This window comes from Acomys minous, assembly GCF_964271855.1.
Source record: "Acomys minous genome assembly, chromosome: 17".
NCBI classification, from domain to species: Eukaryota; Metazoa; Chordata; class Mammalia; order Rodentia; family Muridae; genus Acomys; species Acomys minous.
This window is the reverse complement of record NC_140500.1, coordinates 32,866,168-32,881,867: the sequence shown is the minus strand read 5'-3', so window position 1 is coordinate 32,881,867 and position 15,700 is coordinate 32,866,168. Positions and strand designations below refer to the sequence as shown.

The following is a 15,700-nucleotide window of genomic DNA, read 5'->3' as shown; positions in this document are numbered from 1 at the left end:
TATCATTATCACCATCATCAAAACCATCAATATTATCACTCTCCTCACTACATCCCCACATTTGCCATCAGTTTCTTATCATCATTATCCATTGTTACTAGTATCACCATCTCTATCACCATCTCATGACTATCTTCACCATCACCACTAACATCATTGTCCTCATCAAAATGCTCATAACTATCAACACCATCAAACACCATCACCATCACTAACACATTATTATTATTTTTATTACTGTTACCACCAAGAGGTGGTCATATTTACCCAACACCATGAGTCAGATGCTGTGCTTGGCATCTCTCCACTTGTCTTGGTGGGCACTTCACAGGCAGAGGTTCTGTCATCAAGCTGTCTCACAGATGATGAAACAGCCTTGGTGAGGCCCAGCCACTTGCCCACGTAAGCAGCGTAAACCATGAGGGTTTATGGTTGGATCTCAAGCTCTTCACTGCCATCCTCTGTCATTGGTTCAGTCAATGACCCAGCTTAGCCATCCCTGTTCCTTCTCTGGGCTTCAGGAATACTTAGGCATTCTGCCTGCCTCCTGTCTCCCTTTACTCACATGGAAACTAAGCCATCATTTCTAAGCCACCAGCATTGTCTGCATAGTCCCAGCACTTTAGTTGTCTACCAAAGTCTTTTAAAGGGACCCCACCACCCATAAGATTCATATGAACTCCTTGCACCTATTGGAGTTCCTCTATAGACATCAACAATGACAGTTCTGAGTGAACCAATGAAGGAAAAACTCGGAGGACAGACAGTTCAACAAAAGTACCTGGTGGAGCACACTTGAGCTGACGTGTGGAGCGCTATGATACAGCAAGTACGCCTGATTAATTTTCTGGGCAGAAGAATGATAAATGTGAGAGTGAGGGAATAAATAGCCATATGTGGAGGGCACCAGTGGTTCTGAGCAGCAGTGTAGATGCCTCAGCAGCTGCTTCAGATGCCCCAAGTTCAGGAGGCTTTGTCTCACACAAACCCTCCTCCTCTCTACTTCCTCTGCTTATGAGTAGAGAGAATTCCCAGAAAGCTCATTTTCCAACAGCTTTCACTGCTTTCAAACCATAGATAAAACAGGAAATATATCACCTGGAGCCCAAGGCTCCTCTACTCAAGTGCAAGATACCGCATCCTTCCTCCCTCAGGCTGTTTCCACACCCGAAGGGCAGCCCATCCAGCAACTCGAACTGTCCTATGTTCAAGAAAAAGAACCATGTTCCACAAACGCTGGATAATTCCAAACTAAAAGTCCTGCAGACCGTAACCAGATGTTTGATTTACTAGCAACATGAGTCACACCTAACTGTAACAAATGATAAGATATAAAAGGACAGTGACAGAGAGAAAACTTGTTTGAGAGACCGCAGAACTCTGCATGTGATCATGCTAGACAAGCACTCTCAGCCACTGAGCCATGCCCCCAGCAAGCAGCCCTGGGTTTCAGCAGCTTCCACTAATAATTCATTAAGTAGGTTCCAAGCACGGATGTAAGTAGAAGCAAGTTAAAAGTAAAACAGGTAAGAACAGGAATTCACCACCCAGCAAGTAGACAGTGCCATGGACATAAATTGGGATATATCTCCATACCCTGGAACATATTGACACCCAGGCTAACCAACCAACACACAGAGGAACACGGAGACTCAGCAAGGCTGTGTCTGTCGGAGTTTTGCATGAACGGCCTGCACAGACTCAGGGCTAGTGAGTGCTCACCATTCCTTCCATCTACACATCACAAAACCCTCCCCTGACCTTCTGTACGTTCTCCTCCAAAAGCAGTTGGCTGCTCAGGCGTCACTCAGAGCAAGCTGTGGGGCAGATGTGCGAACTCAAGGCGCAGTGGCTCCACGAAGTGCTTGGCACCAACACACCATCACGCTGCCAAAGCTCCCCTGCGCTTCCTTGGGCCTCAAGTCCAAGGTCATCATATCACTTTCCCAAGAGTGGTGAAATGGGCCCCAGAGGGGAGAAACATCTGGAAAGCAGAAACCAAGCATATACTACCCTTGGAGCCAGAGAAATTCGTCCACATTGTCCGTGGTTGTTAATAAGCACTGGGCTCACCTTAGGGATCCATTGAAGAATGGCTTTCAGGTGGGAGCAGAGCTAGAGGTGGAGCTGGGACATGGATGGGGTAGCCAAGACCTTGATGAGACCTGCTGACAAATTTTATTCTCATTCACCGAACCTAGTTACTTCCCTAAGGTGTCACCTCTTTAATACTTTAATACACCATATTTGGGGTTAGGATGTCAGCTATGATTTTGGAAGAAGAGATACAAACTTTTCGTGCATAGCCATCCTGCTGGTCAGACACAGAGTGGCTTATCAACCAAACTCAAATGACACTTCTTATTAGTCAAAAGCAGAGAGAGCATCCCATTGGTCAAACGCAAAGGAAGTTTCTCATTGGTCAAACACAATAGAAGCTTCCTACTGGTTAAGCCCAAAGGAAGTTTTTCATTGGCTAAACTCAAAAGCCGCAGCTCACTGGCCAAACCTAAGGAAATCAGAAGATGGGGAAGCCCAAGTAAGATGCCTTGGAGCCCACAGGGAAATAGGAAAAACTAAAGAGCTGACCTAGAGGCAGGGTAGAGAGAGTACAAATAGTCTAGATCTACCACCACCACCACGCCGCCCCATGCATCCAGGAATTCCTTGAAGATTTCTGCTGACAGTGTGCACCCTGTATCCAGCACCGTGAGTGCCCCTCAAGGTCACCACCTAATGCACCAGTCTCCTTCATGGCAGCATTCCCCTTTGCTTAAGTCTATTTCCCTCTCACTTTGAACTTCTTCCTTGGTTATGCAGAACCATGTAGAAAGCATCTGCCCTCTGTTCCAAGGCATCACCCCACCATCTCTCCCAACTCTGCAGTCCCCTCCCAGGAGGCCATCTGGTAAGCAGCTTTCTCATCTCATTTTACATGTTTGTCATTCACGTTCCCATGCTTTAAACCCTTATTATCTGCAAGCCCCTGCTTGGGGAGTGTTGCAATCATAATTTTCCCTAATTGATCTGAAGAAACATGTGCCTGTCAATACAAATCCCATGCCTTCATGGATCATTTGCTCCACTTGCAGAGACGAGCGCCAGGGCAAAGCCAAGGTGGGCCTCTGCTGTTGCTGTGAGGGGCAGCCACTGAGCAGATCTTCCTTTGAGAGAATGCTTTCTGAGCCAAGCTGGAGGAATGAGAAAAATAAACAGATGCTTGGTGCTGGGAGGATTTTCATGTTTTTATGATCAGATCATATCTGTTTCCCAGTGAGAGTTCAGATTCCCTCACGCCTACAAACAGCCACAGACTCAAAGCCACTTGCCCACATCTATACACCAACACCTAAGGTGAGGTCACACAGGCTTCCGCAGCCTGGCTGTCCTCACTCGCTTTCTAAGAGTGTATCCTGAGCCTAGGGAGGTGGCTCAGTTGGTAAAGTACATGCTTGCCACACAAGTATGAATATCTAATCCCAATCTCCAACATCCATGTAAGAAGTCCAGCATGGCTGAGAACCCGTAAGGCAATACCAGGCAAGCAGGGCCAGGCAGCTCCCTAAGCTCACTAGCAAGTCTAGCCAACCAGTGAGTTATGAGTATAATGAGAGCCTCTGTCTCAAAAATTAAGATCAAAGAAGACACACAGGATTGACCTTTGGCTTCCAAGTGCATGTGCACTGCCCCTACAAACACACATGCACACGCACTACGTTTTACAACAAGGAAGAGAGCACTCTGTCCCTTAGAAACACCCATGTCTTTTTTTTCCCCCTCAGCATCTTCTAGGGACAATCTGATCACTGAGGGATGGCATGGAGGGTATAGAGAAGGAAGTGACGCCAAGACCCTGATGTTCCCCACCAGCTTCATGCCGGATGGCAGCCAGAGTAGACAGAAAGTTTTTTGACTACCCCCTGTATCCTCACAGAAACCCCGCCCCCCAGCCTTGGCGGTGTCTTACCAAGTTCATGTGTGACCTTGAGCTAGTGCAGACTTACTGCCTTCCAGTGAAAGACTTGGGGACACCCAGAGTCCAGCGTGTACGCAAACACTAGGCCGGCCATTTGGTTGTTTTGCTGTCTGTGTCCCCTCTCTGCACGACGTAGCACCTACATTTCCCCAGGAGAACTGACCATGTTAGTTAGCGTTGTGTTGTTGTAGCATACAACACCTGACAGAGGAAGCTTGATCTCACGGTTGCAGAGGGTTTCAGTGCATCGTGGTGTGGGAAACATGGCAGAGCGTCTCCCTTCACGGTGATGGGAGAGTGAGGCAGAGATTGTTCCCATCACTGCAGACCAGGAAACAGTGTGGTGGGGAATGGCCACCAGGGCCAGTGTAACATTGGAAGGCCTGCCCCTAGCCATTGGTTTCTGCTAGCAAGACCCTACTTTTCAGAATAGAGCTACCAGCTGGGGACCAAGCATGTTGTGTGTGAGCACCTTACATACTACATGGTATTGTAAGTGAGACTATTCCACAAATGACAGGCAGCAAAAAGCTCTCCCCAGCATGTCATTAGTCACTCTATTCTGTCTATACAATGACAGAAACAGAAATTTAAGGATAGTATTCTACCCTGGGGAGTGGCTCAGGGGGTGAACTGGGCTCAGCCTACTGTGCCAGGAAGCAAAGTAAACCCAAAACTTCTCTCCATAAAGGCCAGTCAGTCCACTTCCAGCCAGTAGCTGCCACCCAGGGTCTCCTTACAATCTCCACTGTTCCTGATGACCTGAGAGCAGGCACAGTGGCTTCCTGCCCAAGGTTCACCCACCAAGCCTTGGGTTAAAGTGGGGCCCTGGGATAAGGTTTTAAAACAATCTGGGCTTCAATTTCTTCCTGTTCTATGAAATTCACAGTTCATAAAGCCAAAGGCATGGTAAAGCATTAAGTGTCACCCTTACAAAATGGCCCCAGTGGTGGTTGGCACCTGGCGAAACTGTAAATACAGTAAGCTTGCAAGTTTACTGGCTGGCATCGGAAAACCAAACAAGTGCTAGGCAGGGTTCAAGTGTGAGCATCTGCTGCCCCCTGGTGGACAAAGATGTGGCCTGACCACTTGGGTTTTGGGATGTTTTTCTGTAGTTGGAATATTGGAGTCTTGTATGAGCTCCCCTGTTCCCTTGACCTCATGCCAAAATACACACACACACACACACACACACACACACACACACAGCCATCTAGAGGAGAGCCATTTAATATCCCACAGGAAAAAAACCTGAGGCTTGAGAGGATAACATATACGATATAAAATAAGAGGGCTGGAAGACTTAGATGTAAAAGTTTAAGTGGAGGGAAGGGAAAGGAGGTGAGGTAACCAACCACAAATAAGGAAGCATTGGAAACCTACTATTTTATATGTTTATTTAAAATGTATTTTAAAAATGAAGAAATAGTAATTTGAATAGAGGTGCCCTGTGTGGGTAGATAATACTTCTGTTAGAAGCCATGGGCTATTAAATGAAAATACCTCCCTAAGCACTGTTGATCATGGAGGTCTCAGTGCTCTCCCTCCAAAAAAAAAACCCATGCAGGCTATTGAAGCTTATTTTGGTAGCCCACCAGAACTGGATGATAAGATCCTTTTGCAGAAGACACTGGCCACACACTTTAGATACAGGACACAGATATCTCAAGCTAGCTCTGAGCATCAGAAGGTGCTATGCACAGTGCTGAAGGAAAAAAGTCATCAACATCGTACCCAATGATGCGTCCTGTAGGGAGTAATACTGACCCACCAGGCAAGCTGTGCCCATTGGTGAATAGTGGCATGCCTATGACGGGGGTCACCAACTACTTTCAAATTGGATTTGAGGCCAACTCTGCATAAAGGAACCCATACTTAAAATCTGGTCAAAAAGATCAGGGATGAGGCGGTCATGAGCTATAGAAGGGGGCCTAATACTATTATTTTGCTAAATAGGCATATTGCCCAACTGCCTTACCCTGTAGAGGCATGTTCCTGCCAGCCTCCTCCAGAGGAACTTCTTTTTAAAAATATATTTTATTCATATTACATATTCATATTCATAATTTATTCATATTACATCTCAAGTGTTATCCCATCCCTTGTATCCTCCCATTCCTCCCTCCCCCTATGACTGTGACTGAGGGGGACTTCTTCCCCCTATATATGCTCATAGGGTATCAAGTCTTTTCTTGGTATCCTGCTGTCCTTCAGAGGAACTTCTTAATGTAGACAGCACTTAAGAGAGAAACTCAGACTGGTCAGCATGCCAAGAACAAATGATGGTGAAGTAGTCCACCATAAACAGGAACATCTACATCATCTCCTCTATGGCTCAGGGACCATCTCAGATAAAGTGGAAAGGATGTAGTAGTAGGAAAATGAGAAGCCATGCTACAAAAACCTGCCTTCTGGCCATGGTATGGCCATCGCACTCACGAACTCATTGTTTCTGTGGTCATCCACACAAGACGTGCATGAAGCTAGACAGGTCATCGTGGGTGGGAGGGGGCTCATGAGGTCCCGCCCCTCCCTGAGGGACTATTGATAGTGGCTGGAGGAAGAGGACTCGTTTGTTTCAGTGGTGTAGCCACTGGTAAGTTGCCGGTCAATAGGCAAGTTCCACCCAAACTCAAGAAAGAAACCCTAACTAAATCCAGTGGGTCACACACAAAATAGAGACAGTGACAGCAGAAGGGAAACTGCCTGGGAAGAGTGGCTTCCTCAGGAGAGGGAGGGGGATGAGAGAGAGTAACTGGAGTGAAGACAATTAACATTCACTATAGGCACGTATGAAACTGTTGTAGAAGGAAGGAAGGAAGGAAAAAAGGAAGGAAGAAGAAAGGAAAAACTGAGGCTTGGAGAGGTCTGGCCATAGGGAGCCAGCACTGAGACTTAACACTGTGCTATTTGTTACACAAGATCAGCACCAAAAGTTTGGCCCACAGGGTGGTGCTATGAGAAGGTTGTAGGACCTTTAGGAGGTAGGCCCTAGCGGGCAGTTCTCAAGTCGTTGGAAGTATTGTCCTTGAAGGGTATTGTGGGGACCTTGCTTTTGCCCTCCTTCTGTTCTATTTGAAGGCATAAATCTCCACTACATGCCAAGTCAGTGCAATATCCCTCCAGCTTGAACCTTGAATCCCCATACTGAAAATTAAATAAACCTTATCACTTTCAAAAGTGAGTTGCCTTCAGTATTTTGTTACAGTCACAAAGCGCCATGACAAGCTGAGAGTTGTTATTATTTTAATACCCAACAAAGCCAGCTGTGGTGCTGCAAGCTGGCAGGATACGCTGAAGAGACGGAGGAAGTACGAGTTCCAAGTCAGCCTGGAATGAAGTGCTGTCTTCTGGAGGTGACAAGGCCGTTGCACTCTGGATCTCACAGCAGCCATTGCTACTTACCCAAGACCAAGCCAACAAAGTCAGTCTATATTAACTGAACTCAGCAAGTTACACAAACACACCACACACACACACACACACACACACACACACACACACACACACACAACTCTGACCTAGATGTGTTCAGCTGGGCTCCTAGACATGAAGGTTCAAAGTGAGTAGAAGAAAGGATGTCCCCTACCCACAGATCTGTTTGATTCAACCTTTATGTGCCTGGCTGTGAAGGCAGATCTTCATTGTCAACTGGAGTAGGTTGGGAGTCACAAGGAGAGACGTCAAGGAGTATCTCTGGGGGCAGGGGTTCCAGAGGGGTCTGAGGAAGGAATAGCTGCAGACCACACCATGAACAGGGGGCCCAGACCTAAAAGGCAAGGTAGCCCCCCATTCCTCCCATTTCTCTCTCTCTCTCTCTCTCTCTCTCTCTCTCTCTCTCTCTCTCTCTCTCTCTCTCTCTCTCTCTCTCTCTCTCTCCCCCTGCTCAACTGCTGAGTGTCCCTCTGAAGGCACTTTCTTCCAGCTAAAATGTTCTTATTGAGTTCCCGTGCCAATAGCATAGATGAGCCACTGGATGTCAGCCTTAAACAGCAGATGTTTTCTTCTCGTGTCCAAATAACCTCCCCCCATGGCCATTATGGTTTGAGTATGAAACATCTAACACCAGGCTTCTATGCTTGAATGGTTGGTCCTCAGCTGGGGTGCTGTTTTGGAAGGGTGTGGAACCCTTAGGGAGGCGGGTCCTCACTGGAGAAGGGTGGACCCTATGGGCTGGGAACTGCCTCATCTCCCAGCCCCATTTCTCTACTTCTTGTCTCACAGGTGATATCACCACACCCTCTGGCTGCTCCAGCCACAATGTGTTGGACTGTGTCCTTTCAGACTGAAAGCCAGACTAAATCTCTCTTCCCTGAAGCTACAGCTTATTGGTTATCTTGTTAGAGCAAGAGAAAAAGAAACACAAAAGCCCACTTACACTCAATCTTTAAGTGAAATGAGAAGAAGTCCCTTTAGAAAAATGCATGTGTTTCTACACACACACACACACACACACACACACACACACACACACATACATATATGTATACACACATGTATGTATATACGTGTGTGTGTGTGTGTGTGTGTGTGTGTATGAAATTAGATATTTCAAACAAGGTATGTGGGAAACAAGCATCCTGTGAAGAACTAGCTGGGAAGGTTTCTGCATTTACTAATATTCAATCTCAACATCAGTGGGATATGCATGAGGTAAAGAAGATGGCTTTGGCATGGGATTAGCAACTGAACTTTTTCTTACCTATCTTCTGTTACCACTCTGGGAGAGTGAAGCCTAAAAATGAAGTGGACTAGTCTCATGCAATAGCCGACTTTCTTCAGAGCATCGTGAAATTAGGAGTCTGAGTGTATTCTTGAGTGTTAAGTAAGGTCATATGAGTTCAGGCTGTATACAGACTGTATACAGGAAAACTCATGCTTGGAAACATCATTCAGAATAGTAGTGGGTAAGACGATGGGTAATCCAGAGTAAAGCCCATGCCTATTATACTACACATGGCAGGGGCAAGAAGAGCACATTCCGAGAACAACCCATGCTCTGGAGGAACAGAGATTACAAGACTCTTGTCTTGTTTGCTTAGAGTTTTCTCCCATGGTCTCGGAAATCTCACCAGCTTCATTCATGAACTGAGTTCTGACCCCATCCCCCACACCCCACTCCATGCATCAAATGCCAACAGCATTCCTTTTTATCATAGCAGCCAATTTTCCACCATGATGGGGCAGAAGCGTCTACAATGAGGGTCACCAGAGTGGGACAAGGTGCATGGGAGCATAAGTTGCCAAACGGCTTATTGTTAGTGCAGAGCCAGTGTCTCTGTGCTAGAGCATGGTGGCGCTCCGGCAGAAAGAAATAGGACCTGCCACCACAAGGCTCTGTCCCTAGGGAACAGCTGCTGCCCGTGCCCTAATGCACTTCAATCTAAAAGTGTGTCCCTTCAGCCTTGTAGAGCTTATGGACTTGGCAGCAGGCAGCCAGAGAAGGAGCCAAAGTCTGGGTATGGAAAGCACCAGATTCAATCTCAACTCAGCCTCAGGGTTCCCATCCCTTGACTTCCCAGCCAAGTTCCCACTGGGCTCGGCAGCCCTGGTCCTGAGAGAGCTGGCAGCACTTTACCCAGCCCACTCTGAAGCCTGCTGCTCCCATCAGGGTTTCCAGGCTATCAATCAGGATCTGCCAATGCATGGCTCACCAAGTTCAGGAACTAAGTGGCCAAATTGAAATGGGGAAATCCAGGGCCCAAACAGTAGCAGAGAGGACACAAACTCTCTGCATATCTGTGTACCCCATGCCTCTCCCAAGTCACCCTTCCAGGGCTTAAATTCTAGAAGGGTGAGGCATGGATAAGTGGTAAAATACAACATGGGCCTCAGGAGAGAGGCCTGGGAACAGATCCAGTGGCCACTGCTTCTGCACAGTGGCTGTTCTGAGTTGAGGACAGGCACCATAGGACGACAGCCCAATGGCTCCCTATAGTCAGGAGCATAGAGACCTTCCTGGCCCTGTACCACTTTCCAAAGCTGAGCCAGCATTTAGGTCTACAGGGAGCGCCCTCTGCCTGCCCAGCTTCACCAGTGGACCCAGTTCGCATCCTCTGATGTCCCAAACCACATCTACCCCCAAAACACTCTGCAAAACCCCTTCCATGAGCCCATGATAGGGATCAGCAACTAGACCCACATCCTTCCATCACCCCCAATACTTTGTTTTGATTTCCTGAAGTTTGGGAACAGACCTCTATTGTTGCCTCGTTCATGTTCTCTGTGGCAAAGTGCCTGACAAAAGCAACTTACGAAAGGAAGGGTTTATTTTCTTTTTACTCATAATTCAAGGGTTCAGTCTGTCACAGTGAGGAGGGCATGGCAGTAGGAGCATGAGACAGCTGGTCACATTGCATCTGGGGTTCGGAAGCAGGAGATGAATGCGGTGCTCGGCTCGCTTTCTCCTTTTTAACTCAGTCCAAGACGCCAGCCCATGGTGGTGCTGTGCACAGTCAAGATGGGCCTTGTCACCTCAGTTTATCTAATCTAGAAACTTGCTCGTAGACATACCCAAAAGCTTGGCTCCTGGGTGATTCTAAATGCTGGCAAGTCCACAGTCAACATCAGCCATCACAGTACTCACGAATGGCAGCCACCGTATAACCTGGCCATGTTGTGAGGAAGCCCAGATTACATGGCAGTAAGCCTGGTGGGCAGCTTCCCATCCACCAGCAGACATTTCCGTAAGTCATGCTTCAGATGACTAGGGTGCCCATCCTCGGACAACCCCTGCCTTCTAACCTCCAGGGGGGAAGCCTCAGACCTTGCGAGTACATTGAACCGTTCCAACTGTGGCTATGTCAGTGTTTCCAGCCCAAAGGATAGGAAGCAAAGGTGCTGTAGTGGAAGATGATCTGTGAGCATCTTTCAACTCCTAAAATGCTGAACGTGGCCAAAGGCTCATAGAAGAATCCAAACTGGATCAGTGATACCAGTTCCCATACACAGACAGGGGCACTGGGTTGGAGGAGAGAGGCAGAGCCTCCATTCATCTTACATCTCCCCATTACTCTGAAGGAATCTGGTTAGGAGAATTCTTGTAGGGCTCTACCAAACATGCTCCATCAAGAGTTGAGTCTTGACAGATGATTAACAGATTGTTCAGAAAGACTTCCGAGATCTGCTTGGTGTTGTCCGATATCACCAATATAACTAAACTCAAAGAGCATTGCTGTTCCCTTGTCGAATGTGACCAGTGGAGTCTGGGGACAGCTGTGCCTATCAGAGGATGGTGCATCCACAGCAGTATCGCTCAGGGTAGTCAGCCACATACACTTGGTGGTCGGTGCCATAGATGTAGTAGACAGACGTCTTTCCTTGGTACCAGTAATGAACTTCTGTGATGGGGATCAGCTCAATGGTCTGGCGCTGAGAAAACAAATGGCCAAACACACCTCAGAGTTGCACTCAAGCAGCATCAGGGCCCCACGGCTTGTGGGGTAATGTGCAGAGCTTGATGCACACAGGATGTCCCAGATCTGCCCATTCCAGATCTCCTGCTATGCTCCTGTTTTAGTTCCATTTCGGCTGCTGTGATAAAATGCCCAAACCAGAAGCAACTCAGGGGAGAAAGGGTTTATTTGAGCTCATAACTCCAGGTTACTGTCCATCTGTGAAGGTGGGGGGAGGGGGTGTTGGTGCAGGAACTTGACATAGCAGAGAGAGAATGAATACATGCATGCCTTCTCATGTTTGCCTTCCATCTCTACACTTACAAAGTCCAGGACTCAAGCCTACAGAATGGTGCCGCCCACAGTGGGCGGGGCTTACCATCTCAATGAGCATAATCACAACAATCCCCACAGCCATGTCCACTGGCCAGTCTGGCCACCTTCCCAGGTGATCCTAGAGTACGTCAAGCTAACAACTACAACTAACATCGCTGGTCCTTCCCATGGCCTAGGTCCTGGGAAAAACTAATTTACCTTCAGCCACTGTCTGATGTTAGGAGTGAGGCATTGGCATTCCCAGAGGACTTCAAGGGAGCCACATGACATTTCCAGGAGCATAAATGTCTCCATGAGGCATCGGATAAGGATGGAGAACAAGGTTGCGTTCAACACTTACATATCCAGGCCACCATAGAGATATCTGGAGTGGCATACCAATTTTGATTTTGATTTGGCTGGGGTTTTTTTTTTTTTCATTTTTTTTATTTTTATGTTTTAAATAATTTATTCAGATTATATCCCATCTGTTATCCCCTCACTTGTATCTTCCCATTCCCCCTCCCTCTTTCACCCTATTCCCCTCCCCTAGACCTGTGACAGAAGAGGACCTTCTACCCCACCATATGACCACAGCCTATCAGGTCTCATCCAGATAGCTTGCTTCCCCTTCCTCTGAGTACCACCAGGCCTCCCCACCAAGGAGAAATAGTCAAATAGGGGGTACCAGAGTTCATGTCAGAGGCAGTCCCCGCTCTCCCCACAACCATAGAGAATGTGCTGCTCATTTTTTTTTGTTTGTTTTAACATAAAATGTTAAAGAAATATCGACGCTTGGTGGATTTTATCAGGTTTATCTGCTCAGATGTCCCTCTGCCACCATCACAGTTGTGTGTCCACATGGCCTCAGAGGAGTCTTTCTCAAATGTTCTCTTTTTTGCAGATGGAGAAACGAGGCCCGTGAGACTTCAGGTTCTGAACATCAAACGGTTCAAGCCTGGGATCCTCACACTCAGCAGTCCCCATGCCAAGCTTAGCTCTCCTCCCAGCATCCTCCTCTTCCTAAACAACCTCCCCATAAGAGTAAAGAAAAGCCCCTCTCCCCCACAGAGCCTGCCCCAGTCCCTCGCCACTGGCCCATTCTTCAGATCACAACCGTCCCAATCCCCAGATGTGCTGAGGAGGAAAGCGGGGCTCCTGGGGCTCCTGTGGGGGTTCCCTGTCTCCTTGGGTCCTGGTCCTATTCGGCTCTTGACAAAGGAAGCCCATAGTTGGCATACAGGTGTCCCTGCTCCTGATGCTGAAGAGACACTTCCCTAGGGTATGTCTGTGGTCTGCCCTGTGCCTTTTGCTCACGCTGCCTCCATATCCCCCTCTAGGCCTAGGGTCCCAAACCCATGAAAATGGTGCTCACTTGCTGAAAACACTTCCCATCAGAAGTGCCCCAGCCTGTGGCTCTTGGTCATTCCGAGGCCCTGGGAGGAGAAGCTGAAACCATATGGCTGCCTAGATTTCTCTGCAAACTGCCTGTGGGTCCCCAAGGAAGAGTGGGGCAAGACAGGGCCCTGGAGGGGAGGCTAGGAACATAGGATATTGCCCGCAGTCGGGATTGAAAACCTCTGTGACCCTTCCTGAGTGGTGTTGAACTCCATTTCTCTAGGCCTCGGCTTTCTTACCTGTGAAATCGGTCAGGACTGTCTCAGCGTTGGGGTGACCAAATGAAATACTAAAACTAAGTCATGTCTATAAGCCAGAAGCAATGGTACAAATGATCGTTTTGGAAATTAAAAACAGAAGCCCTCCTTTTCCCACCCGCCCCCGAAACTGCTGTGCAAAGTCTCCTAAATGAGGACTAATGGGTCCATAAAGGTGGGAGCCAACACTGCTGCACAGAAGGCCTGGGCAGAGGGTCAGGTGCACTCTGGCTTCTAGACCATTTTACAAGAAGCAGCAGCATCCCTCCCTCCGTCCTCCATCCTCCGTCCGTTATACACTCAGAAGGTCTGAATCTGAGCCCCCAAGTCACCCATGTCCTCAGCCCTTTATATGATGGTCCTCATCTTGTAATTAGCTGCTTGTGTGTTTGCCTCCTGGCTGCATCCTGCAAGGGGGAGAATTCTAGATGCCTGTCTGCAGTGGCTGAGGCTGTGCACATTGTGGCTCCTGTCTCCTTATGACTCGATTCCCCGCCCCCCCCCTTCTGTAACAAGAATAAAACCATCATGGTTCCAGGACCAAAGGCCACTTAGAAAAGAGAATCCTGGATGTGACCTCAGTCATTCTGTCCCCTTTGAAAAAAAAAAAAAAACGTACTTAATGCGCACATCCCTTGCTTTATTCTTTCCAGGATTTTTCCGCAGTGGATTATGTTGCTTGAGACGAGACTGTGTTGTGGGGGGAAGACCACAGAGGCTACACCAGCCCTCACATGCCGTGTCATCTAGGGCAGCAGGTTATGAAAGGACACACATTATCCACTCCAGGAGTATGATGGTCCCCAGACAGGGACCACTATGGCCAAGCTGCTCAAATTATGCTGTCCCTCAACCCTCAGGATTCCTGAGCTCTCCTGCCAGGCCCTGAGTAAATGCCTCAACTTGGGGCTCCTCCCCCAGGTAACACAAACCATCCTGGCGGGAACAGAAATATTCTAGAGTGGAACTGTGCTCCTCCCTATCAGACTATTGATACAACGGGTCCCAAGAAAATGGACTTTTCCCCAGGAATCTTATGTGGAAGAAAGAGAGGAGGAAATCTTGGTGCCAGCCAAAGCAGAACCATGTCTCCTGGGAATGGACATCAGACAAGGTGTCTGGAACCTTGCAGAAAAGGGGAGAGCCTAAAATCTGATGGGTCAATAATGGTCAGAACCACCCCTTGACCAGGACCCAGGACATAAACCTGTCAGGACCACAAAGACAGACCCGGGGGGGAGGAGTTCACTAGATTTCTTTATGTATGCCTCTTCCTGGTGTGCCAAATCGAGTAAATCTCATTTCTCTGCTTTTTCCTATTCCTCGTCTCACTCACTCATGTATTGGGAACAGGTGGCGAAGCCCAGCCTGTGGGCTGCCAGCATCCAGACTCTGCTACTGACTACTCAGGTAGCAGCTGTAACACTCGGCCCATGCAAAAGCCAGCTCCTTGGGAGACCAGTCGTTCCTCTGCCCCCGCTATTTCCACTTTCTCACAGCCTGCTGCTGCACCCGCCCCAGGTTCGAGCAGCCCCTCCCCCCATAATCCAATTCTCTGCAAAGAAATCCAAGGGCTATGGAGCCTGCCTTCTGTGTCCAGGGCAGACGGTGCCAGGAAGGCTACAGCCCAGCTCCTGGACTCCAGGGGAGTGGTCACTGGGACATGACTAGCTCAGAGCCTCTCTAGGATCAGACTGAGGTTAGCATGTAATCTGACTTGGTTTCCCTCTCATCTCATCCACAGTCTTTCAAATACCCCCTTCCTCAGTAAGTCACAGAGAGAGAGAGAGAGAGAGAGAGAGAGAGAGAGAGAGAGAGAGAAGAAAAGAAGAAGAAGAAGAAGGAGGAGGAGGAGGAGGAGGGAAGGGGAGAAGGGAGGGAAAGAGAGAGGGAGAGAAGGACGGACAGACAGACGGACGGACGGACAGACAGACAGAAACATGTCTTAGGGCTACTTCTGTAGAACCAACCTGAGACAGGAACCAAGCCTTGCACATTATGAACACTAAGGTTCTGGGGGAGGGGCATTCCAACCCCGCCCCCAGAGAGTGCCAGAGCTGAGAAACAGGTGCAATCGGGTGTGTCCTGCAGAGTCTGCCTACCGACAAGGCCCCAAGTCCCACACCCCACACCCCAGGCCCCCAAAACTCTATACCAACAACCAGAATTGCTACTAAAAGAACTGGTGTCCCTAAGAAATTCCCCGAACTCTCAGAGCTTCCATCTATGAGAACAGCGCAGATTGGGCCAAGGGACACCTGGATTCTTAGCTCTCTAAGGTCTTGCTATGACACTGGAAGAAAAGCTAGAAGGTTTTGTGCAAAGATCTGGATGTGCCGACACAAAGCTGAGTGGAGACC

The 15,700-nt window shown here is 48.3% G+C and overlaps 1 protein-coding gene across 7 annotated transcripts in view; it reads right to left on the bottom strand.

Annotated features, from left to right (window-relative positions):
- SSUH2 (ssu-2 homolog) overlaps positions 1 to 15,700 on the bottom strand; it is a 257,314-nt gene that overhangs the window by 157,969 nt on the left and 83,645 nt on the right. For 5 of the 7 annotated variants that reach the window (XM_084766755.1, XM_084766756.1, XM_084766757.1 and 2 more), the window contains exon 12: positions 10,198 to 11,347. The exons of the other annotated variants lie outside the window; for them this stretch is intronic. In XM_084766755.1, the coding sequence (XP_084622881.1) occupies positions 11,201 to 11,347 (147 nt within the window). In that variant the 3' untranslated portion in view covers positions 10,198 to 11,200. Of the gene's footprint in view, positions 1 to 10,197; positions 11,348 to 15,700 lie in introns of those variants that run through there. 7 annotated transcript variants of the gene reach the window in all.